Source organism: Lineus longissimus, chromosome 9, assembly GCF_910592395.1.
Source record: "Lineus longissimus chromosome 9, tnLinLong1.2, whole genome shotgun sequence".
NCBI classification, from domain to species: Eukaryota; Metazoa; Nemertea; class Pilidiophora; order Heteronemertea; family Lineidae; genus Lineus; species Lineus longissimus.
Genome location: NC_088316.1, coordinates 16,013,064 through 16,031,213, shown reverse-complemented (window position 1 = coordinate 16,031,213; position 18,150 = coordinate 16,013,064). Strand labels below are relative to the sequence as shown.

The 18,150-nt window shown below is 40.2% G+C and overlaps 2 protein-coding genes across 5 annotated transcripts in view; one reads left to right on the top strand and one right to left on the bottom strand.

The window, feature by feature from the left end:
• Nucleotides 1-3: 3 nt before the first annotated feature.
• Nucleotides 4-18,150, bottom strand: part of LOC135493133 (cyclin-dependent kinase-like 5) — a 21,134-nt gene continuing 2,987 nt past the window's right edge. The window contains exons 2-18 of one of the 4 annotated variants that reach the window (XM_064780095.1): nucleotides 16,793-16,896; nucleotides 15,606-15,640; nucleotides 15,197-15,242; nucleotides 11,726-11,862; nucleotides 11,273-11,393; nucleotides 9,527-9,586; nucleotides 8,886-8,976; nucleotides 8,484-8,673; nucleotides 8,082-8,162; nucleotides 7,769-7,938; nucleotides 5,842-7,597; nucleotides 5,163-5,273; nucleotides 4,326-4,434; nucleotides 2,995-3,151; nucleotides 2,764-2,839; nucleotides 2,432-2,653; nucleotides 4-1,651 (exon numbers count right to left, since the gene is read on the bottom strand). In XM_064780095.1, the coding sequence (XP_064636165.1) occupies nucleotides 1,361-1,651; nucleotides 2,432-2,653; nucleotides 2,764-2,839; nucleotides 2,995-3,151; nucleotides 4,326-4,434; nucleotides 5,163-5,273; nucleotides 5,842-7,597; nucleotides 7,769-7,938; nucleotides 8,082-8,162; nucleotides 8,484-8,673; nucleotides 8,886-8,976; nucleotides 9,527-9,586; nucleotides 11,273-11,393; nucleotides 11,726-11,862; nucleotides 15,197-15,242; nucleotides 15,606-15,640; nucleotides 16,793-16,829 (3,690 nt within the window). In that variant the 5' untranslated portion in view covers nucleotides 16,830-16,896 and the 3' untranslated portion in view covers nucleotides 4-1,360. The remainder of the gene's footprint in view (nucleotides 1,652-2,431; nucleotides 2,654-2,763; nucleotides 2,840-2,994; nucleotides 3,152-4,325; nucleotides 4,435-5,162; nucleotides 5,274-5,841; nucleotides 7,598-7,768; nucleotides 7,939-8,081; nucleotides 8,163-8,483; nucleotides 8,674-8,885; nucleotides 8,977-9,526; nucleotides 9,587-11,272; nucleotides 11,394-11,725; nucleotides 11,863-15,196; nucleotides 15,243-15,605; nucleotides 15,641-16,792; nucleotides 16,897-18,150) is intronic. The other 3 variants (XM_064780096.1, XM_064780097.1, XM_064780098.1) reach the window with 3 other exon arrangements.
• Nucleotides 17,717-18,150, top strand: part of LOC135493134 (sodium- and chloride-dependent glycine transporter 1-like) — a 14,882-nt gene continuing 14,448 nt past the window's right edge. The window contains exon 1 of the mRNA XM_064780099.1: nucleotides 17,717-17,951. The gene's annotated coding sequence lies outside the window, so the exon portion shown is untranslated. The remainder of the gene's footprint in view (nucleotides 17,952-18,150) is intronic.

The following is an 18,150-nucleotide window of genomic DNA, read 5'->3' as shown; positions in this document are numbered from 1 at the left end:
ACGTTTCTAACATTATGAAAGATCCCCACCCAATAAACATGGCCTCTTGGGAAGCCTTCTACACATGTACAAACTAACTTACAAAAATAACATACACCGTAATCCCATAGTTGCATTTCAAATCTCGTAAACAATCTCCTTGCACCAAAATGCATACATTTTAATCCAACTTCCCAAAACCTGGATTATTTTGTTCTGAGTGATTAATTTTGTTAACAGCCCCAACTTTTTTCTGAGTCAGTATTGCCAGTTTATTTGTTGTCATTTGATACTTAATGTCTTTTTATGTATAAAGAGAAATTTTAGACAGTATAAGATATCTTCTTTTGTTTCTATAAAGACCACTCTTAGCTGGTACATGATACACTGTACCTGCCTACAAACATACACATTGCATAATAGAACCTCCCTTAGCAGACATCTCTGTTTATATCAGGACACCTCTCCATAAGAGACCCTGACTTTGGTCCCGAAGTGGTCATGGACATCTCTCTGAAGGAAGCACTTGTCAGTCCAAGAGGTGACCCTAATAGAAAGGTTCATGTACATGTACATGTAGGCAAAATGCCACCAGTGACAAGCTAAAACATAACAATATCATATTAAAGCACCCAACACTGCTTTCTGCATGTGACGGAAAAGTAACTGGGTTCCGTTATGGCTACTGATACAACCCCACAGTTGATAAACCACTGTAAACTACCAACATTTTTCTGTTTCTTACTTGAGGCACCCCCAACCTGCTTCAACAGGAACATGGACGGACATGTGAACATTTCTTTATCAAAGCTACAACAAGAAACACTAAAATACTGAAAACTTCCTAAGAACTTTACAAATTCATTTTGCAAGTATCAAAAATGGCACTTAACTATATGACTATCAAATCTCCAATTTCAACCTGAAGGGCACTCAAAACCATAGAAATTGCAAGACAAATCTCCTGATTATTCTACTTACACCCGTTACGTGACTAGTCTCAGCAAAATATTCCATCTCAAAACAACAATGTCACATTGCGGTATATTGTTTGGCTACTGCCCCCCTCCCCCTCCCTCTACTCTTACCATTACCTCTTAATTTTGTACTTGCTCTTCTGAGGACTACGGTCAGGCCAATAGCCCACAGCCCCAACTATACTATTCACCAGATGAATCAAACTCGGTGATTTCCTGCTTTAGCCAAATGGTCTGAACCTAATATTAATAATAAGCACATTCTGGTGAAGGCGCCAAAGCTAGCTCAGTTAAGCTCGTTGTAAACTGCAGAATTTCCGCTGAGCAAATCCCAGTTAGTATGATATAAAATTTGCAAGAGGGAAGCTTGCGCCCTGAATTGTCCACAACTGCGGTTTTCATCATCAAATTGGTGTCTCCCTAAAACTTGTTCCACGAGTCCCTTTACTGCTTTTAATCGGCTTTAGATCTCCACGCCGATTATCCGTTGGTGAATATCGCTCGTTTTCGTATGCAGGCGACGGTGGCCTTTGTGGCCAATTGGAGACATGCGTCGAGTGTACCTCCACGGGGTCTGACTTGGTATGTCCATGCTGTGTACGTGGTGACTCGGGGTTGGTGGACGGGAAAGGTGTGGTGGGTGCAATATTTCCCAAGTGAGGAAGCTGCTTTAGAAGTGGTTGGAGTCGAGTGGCCTGAAAAAGTGAAATTTCAAGGTGAGATTTCCGTCATTTTCTCATATCATCCAGAAATTGCAGTGACAACTTTGTCCGGTTTCTAGGAAGACCTCGATATTGATTTTTCGCAGATCTGTAACACACAATATCAGACAAAGACAGAAGCTTGGAGAACAAAGTGAATGTAATGGTGATTTGTGAATTTCATGCAGTGAATTGTGCCCAATTCAAAATCATGTCAACCGGTTGAGTAGTGACTAAACTTTGACGACATGCTAATATATAGGAAGGCAAAATTATGATCTCAGTTGATGAGCAGATTTTATTTACATTTTCCCAACAAATTCGCTGGACAGCCTCCATGAGACAACAATGCTGACATAAGTGTAGGCCTAGGCCTTTTTCTACACGGACAGTATAAATAATAGCAACATTTATTTGACAAAGGAGCCGGTTATAATAATTTGAACTCGACAAAACAACAATGAGGTAGGCCTAAATAACATTGACTAGTTTTCGTGAGAAATTTTTTCTAAATTACAATTTCTGACACATAAATTTCATAGATATAGTCTAAACAGTGACAGCACACACCGACTCTCATCTCTATCTTGACTTTGAATGGATCTAGAAGGTTCTAGAAGCAAACCCAATTTAATCTTTATTGAGTAAAGACCTCAAGAATCCACCCGTCCAGCCTTCCTTTTTCCCCTTGCCACCTTGAACATGACCTTCACCTTCATCAAGGTCACTCACAGGGCAGACAAACGTCTGCGTTGCCGTCGGAAAACTGCGTACCTTATCAGTTGGCGTCTGGGTAAGTTTCCGTAACGGTATGGGATTTTTGTTATACTGGGTGACATCCCTGTAGGCTGGGTTATCTCTGTAGGCTGGTTCCCTGAAGGCAGACGGTTCTTTGCCATATTGTGATCCTTCGTAGGCAGTGTTGGATGACTGGTTCGAATGGAGGGGTTTAAAGGGTGACATCTTCCCTGGGTTGTTGTCTGCAGTCGCTGCCATCTGAATAACAGGATATTGTGATTACAATTGGCAAGATGGTAGCAAAAACGCAACAACAAAAATGCACGCAAACATTTCCGGGTTGACAGTAGTCATCGTGTGACTCTTACCTGTTGCACTGTCTTTCGCTTTTTCTTCTTCTTGGACGAACTGCCTCCTTGCCATTCATTGCTATCACTGCCTTTCCTGCAAAAACCAAGTACGATATTGTTAGTTTATACAACTGAAAATTATGAGGAGAGATCTCCACACAATCTTTGTGACAAGACTAAGGGTATTCCATCCCACAAGTGAAATGGCAGAAACTACCCAAACAAATTATTTCTTTAACGCGTACTTACCAGGAATTATTTTCCGGTACGAATCTCCTTGGCGCTGGCTCTGATTCTTGGTGGACAGTCGACATGGACGTCTGCTGAGAATATTTGTTGTGTGGTTTGACGGCGACGGTCGGATTAGCTGTGATAAACGATGACGCCTCTCGATACAAACCAAGGTCTGAAATGACATGAGTTTTTACCGTGAATCAAAAGTAAGATTTAATGCAGAAATTATTTGACAGCTCCACTGCAAAGGCATTCATCATCATAATCGACCAAGCTAGTCCAATAAATGATGCTCATACAGTGACATTTCTTTTGATGGAATAAAGTTTGCCGAGTTGGTGGGGACTATTTTCGTCTTATGATTGAAATAGTAGGATAGTATCGAAGAACGGGACGTCTCACCAAAGCTTCAAGAAATCCGTGAGCGATGCGAGACTGGCATCAGATGTGGAATTCATCTTTCAACTGAACTGATAGGCTCGATAAATCAGTGCAAACGGAGAGCCAAATGTTATGAAAACAGGGAAAAAACATGCTGTTTCATCAAGTGCAGGAACATGCAGTCTTTTTGCAAAATGTAATCAAAATCAGGAGTGATCAGGAGTAAATCAAGGAACTTGGGTGTCAGCAGTTAGTGGCTGCTTCCTAGGGATCTCATGGAAGATTGGTGGTAGTAGTGTTATCATCAGGGAGAAATCCATCCGAAGATTGATCCGAAGATTTAGATGACTTTGATCATTCTTCTATTGATTTGTGGTGAATTGCAGTGGAAACTCAATAATAGGGACTCACAGAATGAAAATCAATAAGAGAGAAGTTAAAATTCCACAATCAAACAAAAGTGTGAGAATCCAAACAAACATATTAGACTTTCACACAATGAGTCAAACCGGATCGTGTGTGAATTTAAAACGGAAGGATTATAGCAGGATGGAGATAAAATGCAATCATGTGTCAGTGTGTGATCTTGAGCAAGTCGCTTGGATACTCTACCTTCGTTGCTAGTGGTCAGAGGTTCAACCGCGCTAGATGCTAGGTTTGAATCTGTAAAACATTGACATGCGTCATGCTACATGACATTTAGGGTTGGCGCATGCGTCATGCTTCGTGAACATGGAAATGAACTTCCAATTGAAGAAGAGATTAAAACCCTAGTGACCAACAGTGATAATCTGGCCCTAATATAACCAGAACGTAATTGTAAAAAAAGGAAAACATCAGTTGAGAGATTTCAACGACCTAATTAAAAAAAAGGAGAAATATTTTTCATCCCTTACTACAGAATAGTATCACCAAAAACAAGCACAGTCACAACAAACTATTTAAGATCTGAATAACATACACACCATAATATTGACTTTTTGCTCTCCTCTCTCGACTAAATGGACCACCACCAAATTTGTTCTCCTTCCGACTGGTAGGGGGCGACTGTCTGCCTACGATACCATACTGCTGCTGAAACAATAGATGTTTGATGAGCAACTCTAAAATCTAGACTGCAGTGTGGTCTTGCCTCTATCATCTTGATCAGGTGAGAATACTCTAGCTTCACTGATCTAACTTCTAAGACAGGTTGATTACCAATGAAATAAAAACAAAGGCCAAACTGCAACATAACACCAAGAATATCTGATAACTTGATGTCACCAACACTTCTCCACGGTTGTGGTTGGCTATGATTGCTTGACAGGACAAATAATCAACATCCCTAATGCTAAGGCAGGATCTACAAGCTCATGACAACTAAATTATGCTTGCTAAGACTTCAGGGAGCAGTAACTATTTCTTCATAGCAAAATTGCCAGCCTCTTCCTTAAGTTAAAGGTTTCCAACTCAAAGTTTAAACTGTAAAGCTATTTAACGAAGTGAGAAATTGTACATGTGCTGCCAAAATTTCTTTTCCCTGCATCCAAGAGTTCGTTATTTGAAAAGTTGATTATGATAGCGTGCACAAAGGCAAAACCAATAAGAGATGAATATGACCCAGAAAAAAGAAAGGCACCATAACCATGTCATAGATCTGATGTTCCTGGCACTGGGGGAAGATCAGGTCTTGCTACACCCGAACATTCTTTCAACTTTAAGAAGATTTGACTCAAAAAAACAACAGAATTGCGGATTTTCTTTCATTTGGCATTTTTGCGTTTCCCTAACAGGTTCAGCCTCAACCCGCACACACTCACCCTCATCTCAGCATGTCTGTCGGCGACCGATTTAGTTGGCGCCGAACCTTCCCGGGTTTTTTTCTTTCCCAGGATATTAACATCGTGATTTGACTGTGACTGAGGCAGCAACTGAAGAATAATGCTACGATTAGTGACTAGCTACTGCAAACTGTCAAAAATTGCAAGCATTTTTAATGCGGATTTTGCAAATAGCCTTGACATGTGATATTTTCCTCATTGGAAGAAAACGAACGAAATTTCATCGTATAAGGTTGGCAAGGTGAGAACAAAATGAACCACTTTTCAAATATCACAGGAACTTTAATTTAAGAGTTACATTGGAGTCTACAGTGAGAAACTAAATAATCTACAACATGCAGTTAAGAAAACTCACTAAGAGGTTATATACATCAATCTAGGCTTTCCAACTTCTGGTACGACAAACCGAACTCATGTATGGGGATAAATTGTGTGCATTTTTGGCCCTAAGAAGGGAATCCTTGAGGCTGAGATAGACTTGCTTCGATTCACGGTGGTTGCAATGCAACTGAGGACTCAAAAGCTAAAAGGGAAAAATTCTGAGCAAAAAAAATGTGGGTGAGTCAGAACTGCAGTTCAACACGTTGCTTATAGAAGTAGGAAAGCCCCGAATTCTCTGATCAAAGTGAGTCTAACCCCGAACCTAGTCATTTCTCACCTTATTCCTCCGTTCCATCTGCGGACTTCCCTGCTGAGGCGACGAAGGGAACGCCCCACCTCTCCCAAGTGTATGATGGCTGTCATGCCCATAATCCCGCGGCGACGCATCGCTATCTGTATCTTCTTCCTGCTGCCGTCGTAACCGGAAGCTATTGTTCCTTTTGACGTACCGGCCAGAATCCCCATACACCAAAGTCATATCGGGCGAGCCCCCCGATTGGTCCCCATCATCTTTTTGGTCGTCTTTCACACTATGATGCCGCACAAATGTCTTTTCTTTTTTACTGACCTTGACTTTTGATGCACTCCTAAAGTCTAAGAACGTGCTGCTGAGGTGACGATTTTCTGACAGATAATTACTAAATTGTTTAGGGTCGACGGCCGCGTCAGGATTCATACGGTCTGGATCATCCGTGATGTCTGATGTCGGGAGTTTCTGTTTCATGGCACTGAGAAATTTGTTTCTATCTTTTTGTTTTCCGGTATCAAGGTGGCGGGAACCTTCGAAATTGTCACCACCACGGTGATAACTATAACTGTCCTCGCTAACCCCGTCACTAATTTTCGAATGATCACTCGCACGTGAATGCGATTTCTTATATTTTGTTTGCAACACACTTGGACTACGGTCATATGTATCAATAGTCTTTGGTAATTTCATATTTTTTTGTGTGCTTCCTGTAATCTCAGGCTGAGCACTGTCCTGACGGGGGCTATCAGACTCCGACCCCCGTCTTCCTTCACTTCCATCTTTCTGCTTTCTGTTTCGGTCACTTCCTTTCAGAAAATTATTGTCAACATTTTCCGTGGCAAACTGTCCTGCAGTTAGAGTGTCAATCTCCCCAATTTCAGGAGAGGTTTGCTTCCTGGCGCGACTACCGCCCGACCCACGTTCTTTTGACTCTAGCACATTTTTATTTCCAGACGAATTTTCAAAAATCTTATTCCCTTCAACAGTACCTTGGATTGACACATCAGAGCCTTGATTTGATTTTGAAAGTTTACTATTCCCACCACTGTGCGGCGCTGGTGGAGTGGGAATTTGAGAACCAAGTTTGACAAACCGATTTGATTTTTCCTCAGAAGTAGTCACTTCCTCTCTTGGTGAACTGTGCCCTGTTTTTTCATCATCACACTTCTTTCCCTGATTTTTCATTACCTTACGATTATCTGCATCCCCACTGTTGCCCTTGATAGACCGGTTTCCCGAGGTACCAGTGTACTGAGCATTGGTATCCGGGTACATGTTCTGCTGATGCATATTTCCTGCTGGTTTATTTTTCATATATTCCTCAGTAAATTTCTGCTCTGGCTTTTGGCCCCTAACTTCAGTTGCAGAAATTTTGACACAGTTATTTGTAAGGTCCAAATGCACAGTAGTCCTGTTATCAGAATTGTCATTTCCTAAGACCTGAATGTTATCCGATTCGTGAGGTATATGAATATTCAATTTGTTATCAGTCGACGGTGACTGTTGCGTTATTTGTTGTAACGCCTGTGCAGCTGACCCAGACGTTTTCATGCCAGGAACTATAGTCACGTCTTTCTGCGCCTTGATGTATTTATTTGTGTGCACAGATATTTCAGGTTTGGCAACAGGGGCAGGGGCAGAATCATTCTCTAAACCAACAAGATTCTCAGTCAGTTTATTCGAATAATCCTCTGTTGTGGGTGTGGGTTTGTGCAGCTCATTTTCGATGTGTCCATTCTGTACTGGGGAGTTGTTCTCTCTGTTAACAGGTGTTGGTGCATTCCTGAAGTTGAGAACGGATTACGTTAAAAGATACATGTAAGACTTTTGTATGGGAGCCCAGGATTCAAGGGGCTTATTTTGGCCATTTTTACTTACAAGCCTTAACTGCATGTACGACCCTACCACACAAACTATGCTACAGAGATTCTTTAAACAAAACTCAATAGCTTACCCATTAATGTTTTCGATCGTGTTTGCATTCACTTCGTTCTTCCGTTTCTTGGTATCAATGACTTTGCTAGGCGGGCGATTCCTCTGAATGAGAGCCTCCGTCTGAAGCGAAGGGTGGCTAAGGCATTCCTCGATTGTGTAACGATCATGGGGGTCCAGCATCAATGTGTTCTGAAAGAGGAGAGAATAATGGTGAAAATTCTTTTGGTCACAAGTTGCATGGACATGGAGGAGATGATGTCCCCCATGATACGACTTGCTGCCACATTCTCAGGGCTGTTGAAGGATGTGTCCATGTCAACAGTCTGACTTACCTTGATCAAGTGAGTAACGACCCCACTGAGGACTCCCTGATATCTCTTCTCGATGGTCTGCGGGGTTGTCACGGCAGGAAACTGGAACAAAAAGAAGGGGTAAATTTGGACTTTTTTTATGTTTAGATTTCATTTCATTTACAAATTAGCCTTCTGCTCCTTCCACATGTCTAAACAAATACACGATAGTTATGGGTGCCTCGTTAGCACCACGAGGCTCATTTTAATGCCTTTAGATTCTGGCAGGACATATTTTAAGCATCATAGTTTACAGCACGGTACATTTTTCCCTTTATTGGATCTTCAGCCATCCCTAGCATAGGCACTTACGTATAGAAAATAGCAGTTTAAAGTAGTGCCCACAGATTGTAAACGTTACTTCTTCGGCATAACTAAACCTACCCTGAGCCCTGAAAATCTTGGGTTGTTATAAAACATGTTCATCTGTTCTGGAGGTAGCGGGCCGATGATTTTCTGGATCGTGTAGAGCTGATCGATCTCACTCTCTCCGGGAAACAGCGGCTGGCCGTCTGCCAATTCTCCCAGAATGCACCCTATTGACCAGATATCCACTGCCTTCCCATACGCAGCACTAGAAATAGAAGAAAATTTTGAAACAGGATGAAACCAAGGGGATCATAACAAGCCGTTTCTCTGTTATTCGATAATGTTTTAAAGGCGTTTTATTCTCAGATCAAAGTGATTATTCAAGCTATATCTCCCAGCCTACTTATTTCTTGTCAGCATCTGTTACGCAAATCCCTCCCGCTCAAGTCAGCTATTATTTCTTGAATGTTTCCTTACCCGAGCAGTAATTCTGGTGACCGATACCATCTCGTTGCCACATAGTCAGTGTAGTTTGCACTACCAGTACCCGTAAGGTTTCGCGCAAAACCTACAAAACAAAACAATACCGTAAAGCTTTTTTTCACGTTGATTGTGGAGTGTTTGTGCAACAAGTTAGGTCAAATGTTTAACCCACAATAACGAAAAAGCAAAAAAATTTCTGATGAGATAGTATGCAGCCCCTCAACATTACTCTGAACAACCTGCCCCTTGCTTAGTCATCCATGTAAAGCACCAAATAAGTTCTTGATTAACACGCCACATTTAAGTTAATCAAGAAACTCATCAATAAATTAGGCTCAATCAATACAGCAGCCGTAATTTCCGACCGATCGCCAGGCAGATAAAAAATTAATTGACTGTGATATTTGACTCAAAGAACGTATTGAAGACAGCTTTGCATCTGAATGTTTTATGTTGCCCTGGGCAACCATTGTTGAAGATAACTGTGTAGCCAAGGATGTTTGGCGATATGAATATGTTTGGCGATATGAATTTGTAATCATACGATTTCATGTTTGCATGGTCTGTTACAGAAAGCAGCTTGACTACTTTCAGCTGGTACCTGTACATACAACATAACTGGTAGAGACACTTACCAAAATCACAGATTTTCAAATGGCCTTCTTTACTTATCAGCAGGTTCTCCGGCTTGATATCTGGAAATACAGTGACAACATTCTCATCATCATTGTGTTACCAGCGTGCTGGTTCATCCACACATACAATCCTGGGTTCCCCCCTCCCGGGATTAACCCGGGCTCTACTGCGTGGTAGCCTGCAGTGTTAACCACTAGGCCAAGAGGTCCCTCGAGAAGCTCATCCTCTGCCACTGGGGACTGAATCCAACAGACCCCAAATTACAAAGGCCAACTCAGCGTATTTTATCTGAAGGATGGAATTGATCAAAGGCTAAATCATCCAACCAACCAGCAGCAAATAGCCCATATTATTATCAGTCTAGTGAAACCTGCCTCATCCAAATAGTAATGGCAGCAACAGTTACCATGACAACTAATAAACAAGCAACAATTCATCATCAAAGCTATCCACATGCACTTCTCAAACTGATCAACCTCTTGACAGAATCACAAATATTTAATGTGATTTATGGATGAGAATCTGTTTATTAGACTGGCGTAATTGATTATTGACCACAATAGCGTCTGCATCACTTCATGCAGTGTTGAGTTCGTATCTTTGATAGCAGACACCGACTCAGGCATGCTGGTTGAGTACAAGTTGAAGGTCCAAGGATCTATAAACAGTGCTCAACCAGTGTTTATCTGTCAAGGTTTCAAGGCAGCGCAAAAGCTATCCCTTCCTGTCGTCATGTTTCTAAATCGTATGTTCACAAACTTTCTTTGTTTAGATTCAATATTTGCGTATGGACACCCGTTACATTACCAAAGAAGAATTTGTTTTCACAAATGCACAACTAATTGCTGTTTCTTGCATGACATCGACAACAAACTGAGCCCCTCCATAAACACACTTAGTTGTTAAGCAAATTAGTCACTGCAAGTAGGACGGCACAGCCATAAACAGTAAAGCAAGGCCTAAATATAACATGTATTTTGACACTTCGTCAACGTCAACACGAAATTCCAACTCATGTTGTGCAAAGAAAAGGAACATTTGGACGGTTTGGAATTCACAAAGACTTGTACTGATTTAAAGGCAACATATTTGAGTCAACTGAACCTGATCGACAGAGTAAGCCAATTAAATGGTGCATAGTTAATTGGGCTCATCCTTGGTTGAACAGGAAGTTTATCCACGCATAAAAATACACCCCTTCCCTACCCTTGGGTCGGGCACAGGTCGTTATGTTCAAGCACCACTTGTTATGGTCTCGGTCGCACACACAGGCCCTGACCTAATTATGCTAAAGAGAGCTAATAGTCAGCAAAGGGGGTTAAGATTAGCTTTTATATCTTTCTTATCATGAATCCAGAAGTGTGACCAACTTGCGGGCCATTAGCCAATGCCAGATAGACCCACGAGAAAATTAGCAACTGACGACCCACAATAGTGTTTGCTAACTCCGAATCCAATATTACTTATTTTGCTTTACTTGAAAACATTTTAGCAGCATTGACTGGGCAAGGTGAATGTCCATATTTCAGTGTATTTTGCGAATCAATATACATTTGTAGCTCTATGCCCAATTAAAAGTAATTCAAAGTGTCAAATTGCCAAATACTGACTGAGAGACAGCCAAGCAGGAGTCACTTAAAACTGATCCGCCCGACATCTCTGCTCCAACAGGGCCATATCTGGCTGGGATTCTACCTTCATGGGTTTAGCAAACAGAGAGAAGTGCATTACCCAAGGACACGTACCTCTGTGTATGATATCGCTCTGGTGACACCACTGAATTGCCTTGCATAATTGATATACAAAGCTTTTGACTTTTTCCAAGGGTACCCCATTTGGGGCCTCCTCTAGCACTTCTAACATATTCTGAAAAGAGAAGCATTTTTGAATAAAGAGAAAATATAGGTATTCAGGCTATTAATTACATATGATACAAGTACTTTTGCATTGAATGTGTAATATTTTGTGTTGGCAGAAGGGGTGACCCTCTCCTGACTGCTCAAGGACAAGACAGCAAGAATCAGGTCTCCCTTCTCCCTTCTGAGATTCATTGTAGTCAACCACTTTTAAGAGGTGACGATTGTTGAGTTAGCTGTCTATATTGCTCATTCAAGATTCAAGTACCAGCCCTCTAGGTTGCTTAGGGGCAGCTACATGTACAAAGGTCAAAACAAGACCTCTGCCTATTAGAAACTCACTCTCTCTACATATTCAAAGACTAGGTATAGCTTTCCACGTCGGCGAAAGGCCTCTCGGAGTTCCACAATGTTCTCTTGCTTGAGAGCCCGCAGCATCTTGAGCTCACGGAGGGTCGTACGACGCACATCTTCATTTTCTGTAAGACAGTAAAGTAAGAAAACTTTCAAAAGGTTATTTTTTTGTTGAAGGGCAAAGATTTTTCCTGGCGCTCTTGGGAGGGCCTGCGTATCTCCCACACTTCCAAGGCTCTCAGGGAGAAACTGCCCCCTCCTCTTTCCAAAATTTCTGGATTCGCCACCTATAAACTTTAAACAACGCCTGAACAAACTGCAAACATACGAGAAGCACGCGTATGTGGAGGTGTTAAGGACAACGGTTCAACCAATCATTGGATAAAAGCGGACCCACCAGACGAGAACAGCCACTAAACCGGATTACAGGAGAACACAAACAGAACCACTCAACAAACTTCCCTGTTCATATAAGTAGTGCTGTATGAATCTTATAACAGTAGGGCCTACATTGCTATCGATATAAACCCAACCCGTCATGGGGTACTCCACATGACAGTTGTAGAGATCGCTTTTTTTTGTTACCAGGTTTATTTTGGATCACTCAATGCTCTTCATCTCTGATATCAAATTCAAGTTAGGTCAAATGGCATATTGGTCTATCATACTTTAGTATTTTGATACAGGAAGCTGTCAAGTCATACATTCAATTTCAATCAAGTGGGATTACGCATGTTTTTGTTCATAACATTTTAGAACCATGCCGGCAAACTTGAAGTGGATTTTACTGCTTTAGTTCATAATATTACAATTGTTTTATGCTAAACTATTTGCACTATCCAACAATCTTATGTACATGTTTGTATTGCAGCAATACTTGCAACATAGCCTATACTACTCATATTGAACATAAGCGGTTTCCTTCAACAATATTTGTTAAACTATTGTCATCACAACAGTTGTCTAACTACAATCAACACATCCCACTCTCCCTGAAACCAGCATGGCATCAATTAATTTCAACCCATCCAGTTCATCCCGTAATTATCAACTCATGAAGCTGACCTTTTTTTCCATCAGACAAGCTAATATTGATATGGCAAATATCTAGTCAATAGTCAATAAGCTGGGAGGATTTTACTATGATTAGTACAATGTCATAGCAAGTAGTAGTACGTATCGACATATGATGGGTTCAAGACCGTTAGTAGCTTGTTCGGATATTGCTGGCCAATTGACTCTTTGAGGGAGAGCAGTGGCATTGCTGTTTAAGACTGCCAGGCTCATGCAGGAGGGTGTGACTTCAACTATCAGAGGGATCATCTCTGTTTCATCGCAAGGGACTTGGAGCAAGACAACTAACCCTACATTCAACTATCAGAGGGTTCACCTTTCATCTCAAGTGTCTTGGCCAATTTATCACACCACCAGTCCAAGGTTTAGAAATAAGTTGAATGAGATTTGTCCATTAGATCTTTCAACCTTTTGATTCCAAGTTTTTGAGTACATCTGACTTCTTCATATCAGAAAGGCCATTAAAGATTGATTTTCTGTATCATATCCTACTCTGTTTGCCTTCAAAGAGCTCACTCAGTCACCGAGATCGACCAAACCATGACTGTCCCAATTCAACATATATTTTAGCCAATTACTATTAGATTAAGAGATAATGGGACAGCAATGTAAAGAAGTGACTGTGAAAGAGATAGTTTTTAAAGCTAATCATAAAAGAGATCTCCTCTGGCAATGCATTATGTTTGATGTCATGCATGCAGCACACAATGGACAACAACACACCTTCAGCGGGTCGGCAAAAGAGTTAGGTCAAGATGGTATACACCACATGTTGTGAAATGCAAAAGAGATAAACTTGAAAATGTTTTCACAACTGTGAAGTTGATCAAATCAAGTGGGTCCCTCATATTATCGATCTGAAAATACTTTGGTCCTTTTTGTGCCTCAATGGGGTACTGGGTCGCTGAAGTCACAACCATGGTATCAGTTTTCACCGACTATCAACTGAATATCTGCAAGATGCTCAGGTGTTCGAGCCTAATTTCTAAAATGTTCCAACATCACCCAAACAGAATACAATGACATTAGCCTTTGACTGAATATTTTATCTTTTCTAATTCTAATTTTACATTTTCACCTTTTCATATACAACCAACATGATCGACCTCAAATGAATCATATCGTAACATATATATAGGGGTTTGTCACACCAAACCAAGAAGCTGTGAAAACAAGATTTCCAGGCTTGCAGAATATTTCATTTCATTCTTGCGCAGTTTGTTTAAAACGTAAACTATCTAATCATATACATTTGTACATGATTCTATTTTGAGTAGTTCAAAAATTATTAAACAGTAAGGTATTAAAGAACAATTTATATGATGAAATGCAAGGTTTGTGAAGTACACGTACTTCAACCAAAGAGAGAAATGCACCACACTCCATTACTCCTTCATTCTCGTTATGACAGCTCAACACGCGGGCATAAATATCAGATTGGCTTCAACTGAATGGGGCCCCACTCCAAGCCATCACCAACTAGTCCAAAACATGAGGTGACAACTATTCAGTCCCACTATCTTTTGTCTTAATTCTATCAGCTCGGTTGGAACGAAATTCAGGAATTAATTTAAGTGTATTGACCAGCACTCTGTTGGTGAGGGCTTTCAAATCTGGCACTTTCCACTGATAAGTACTTCATACATACTGGTACAGAACATTGCATGAGGGCAGAAATTTGATATGTTGCAGTCAAGCATGGAGACATACAGGCCCAAAGACTCTTAACATGTACATAATCTCCGAAACATCCACCCAAACTCTGTATCTCTTGATCTTGATCAAACTCTATATCTCCTGATATCTGGCTATGTCATATATTTATGAATACACTTGTCAACATGATAGCCTAACATCATGGAGCACTCTACTTCTAACATTGATTTATCGCCTTTACAATTGGCATTTTATTCCACTGGCATTGAAGAACACTTTCTTGGAGACCGTACACACTGCACTGATAAGCGGTCTCTATGTTTTGAATGCGTTTGAGTACCTCGGTACATTTTCCACTCGACATCAAACCCAAATTCGAAAACGACATTGATCAAAACCATTTATTTTTATTTATGCTTTGACCGATTTATGCAGCTTTAAATTTTTGAATGATATCTACATGTAATTATCATTCAAACAGGCCTTGTCTGGACATGCCTGACATGTTGAAATATAATAAGTCTACTGAATGAGCACATCTCAACTTAACAGGTTGAAGGATAGGATGTAATGACTGGAACTGTCAAGGTCACTTGCATGTATGTTTGTTATATTTACATTGGCAACACCTCTACACAAAGCATACACGCATCATGTAATTAAGATCAGACGATGTGCTCAGTAAATGAATCTGATGGGCACGTACAGTGACCTGCAAATCAAATTTACCTTCGCTGTCTTTGAACTTCTTTATTGCAACAACCTCTCCACTTTCCTGAAATGAAAAAAAAACTTATTTCTTTTGAACATAGTTTGAGAAAAATAAATTATTTAAGATTCTTTCACATTTTTTCGCGCTTTTGGGGAGAAAATTGAGTTTGAAGCCGGAAAATCTTCAATAATTTTCAGTTCTTCTTGTGATATCTATATTACTCTGGATGCTGTTTCTCGAGTTTGAGCTGAATTTGATAGTATTTTGAATACAAATGAGTGCAGGAAGTGTGATACAAAACAGATTCCATGTCCATGTTCTTCAAAAATCTTCGATGGATTTTTTACATCTGTATAGGGGTGCCAGATATATCAAAAAAATACAAAACTGAGCTGGCAGCGGAAGGGTTGAATAATTTAGACTTACTTTTAATCTACACTTCAGTACTACCCCATATGCTCCTGCAAATAGAAATATTAAATAAAGTTATTTCTTTTTAGCCATTGATATCACAAACAAACACAGTAAGTAAAGTCTACAATCATAACATCATAACACAGTAGTAACTTACGCTCTATATTTTAGCCCATAATACCAGTGAACAGAAAATACATGTAAAGGGTTGGCTCTACAATTCGTACAAAGTATTACAGTTTTAAGAGCTTTAGAAATCTAAATATTAGTAGAGTCATCATTGTATACGTTTTGTAGGAGTAATAATGAAAAGTGCATTCTGAACCTTTTTGAACACTTTCAATTTTCATATGTACAACCCAGTAAATTTCCTTCCGAAGAGAAAAATTCATTTTGAAACAATCATAACACATCAAATTCGTGGTAATCACTCTAAAATTAACAAAAACAAAACAAAACCTCACTCACAACAGAATTCAAATGCAGTTCATAAAGTCTCGGCCAAATCAATAACTGATGTCAATGTTTTTTAAAACTGCACACAATTCATTCCACCAGTAAACTTTGCATCCACAGCAGTACTTACATAAACACGTGAACCATTTGGAGACTTCGGCAACAAATATCAATTTCTAAGATGTTGAAAATTGGAGTGCCAGGAAAGTTGCAAATTATGTGATCTATATCAGGTGTCAACAAAATTCTATATAGCGAAGAGACGTGTCACAAATGGACACAGGTTTTCGATAGGCTGAGTGACTTTGACTTGTGTGAGTGAGGAAAATGCCACTCATCTCACCCTGCCTATCAAAAAACTTGGTGGTCAAGATGGGGGGGGGGGGGCGGGGCACCTGGTGTCTTTATAAATTCACTGAACAAGGGGTTGTAGAGGATCTAATTGTGTGTGAGAACGACACCTTTCCCTTGATACATGTAATCTAATCCACGCCGTAGCAGACTTGGCCAAAGTTGCTAATAAGCCAATTAGTGAGAATGCAGGTGGTTATCATCAGTTGAACTTGTCTGATTTATTCTCTGTATATCATGAGTTTATTAACCTGCTTGTTTCCACCACTGCCGACCAGACGTTGATCGAAGTTCTGCTTTTTCATGTTTGAGCCTTGTCAGAGACTCAGACATGCACGTGCATTTTCATGAAGCAAAGAAAGAGGTTCATCCATGCTCTGACTGATACATACCTTCCCCGACGACCCCGAGAACCTGGTACTTGTTCATGCCTTGGCCACATCAGCAGTCACCACACTTCTTAATCCGCATCTCACTCAAGGCATGTGAAGACATTCTGTAACGACAAAAAATGTTGCAAATCAAACATAAGAAAGTAGACTATAGAGCAACCCACCTTCTACAAATCTTTGATATTTACTTCGCCTGACATCTTCAGGTGAAAAAAGATGACGTGGATAATAGCAGCAAAGCTTCTCCAGGTGGCCATTCAGCCATAGTTCTTAAGTTTTAGTCTTCAAGTGTGTGTGCCAATACCATACCAATGCACAAATACTTCAAATCTAGTTAAATCATGAAATTCAGTCATGCAGCTCATGGACTCTCAGACACATCATTTTGTAAAATTGAGTTCTTCTACTTGATGAACCACAAAAATAAGTTAAGAATGAAATCTCCCATTTTATTGTTGAGAGTTTTTTTACCAAATTGAATACAAATTTAGACTACCATTGGAATGTCTAGAATTTCAAATTGTCATTGTCATTCACTATGGTCTCGTGAAAGACACAAATATTGCACTGTCCTGAACCTAACTTTTCTTTTCCTTTTTTTAGCATGATCGTCAAAAGTTCAAAAACGAAGTGAGTGCAGTCAAGACAATACCTGATCAAGATGAAATATAGAGGGAATAACAGTGGCCTTAGTTACTCATGTTTATTTATTCAGATCAATATACAGCAATCATACAAGTCCAGGCTTACCCCCATCAAAGGTTGGACATGATAGTTTTGTCAACAGATCCTTATCAATTATTTGCATTCTGGGGTAAAACTGTACTAATTTATTGACTTTAGCTAATAGAATTTTGGCCTAGATGTCCCCATCGACAAGATATAGTGTCACTGTCGTGAAAAATAGACTCAGTGTCACAACACAACAATTTGGAACAATAGGGGCTGGCATAGAAAAATTCATCTCAAAGGGCAAAGAGTTTTTGCGGAAAAGGGCACTTTTGCCAGTTTTGAGTAAAACTAAAAGGCCATACGTCAAGTGGAATTAATTGAAGAAACAGTTGCTTTCAAGAAGCATAAAATTTCAAGGGCACTTACTAAGGCAAAGAGGGAGGGCACCGTGGCATTTACCTCCATCAATTTTGAGTCCTCGATCAGGGTAAGTAGTTACCTACAATCAATGTGAGAGACACCGCTGTAGTGTGCATCAACCTTGAACCAACATGTTTCATGTGAACTTTCGAGAAGTCAACTAAAGTCATGCCTGACCAGTGCATTATCGCTAATCCAATCATGCCTGACCAGCACCGCTAATCCAATTTCAAATGACATCTACCACTGTATACAAATCAATGGAA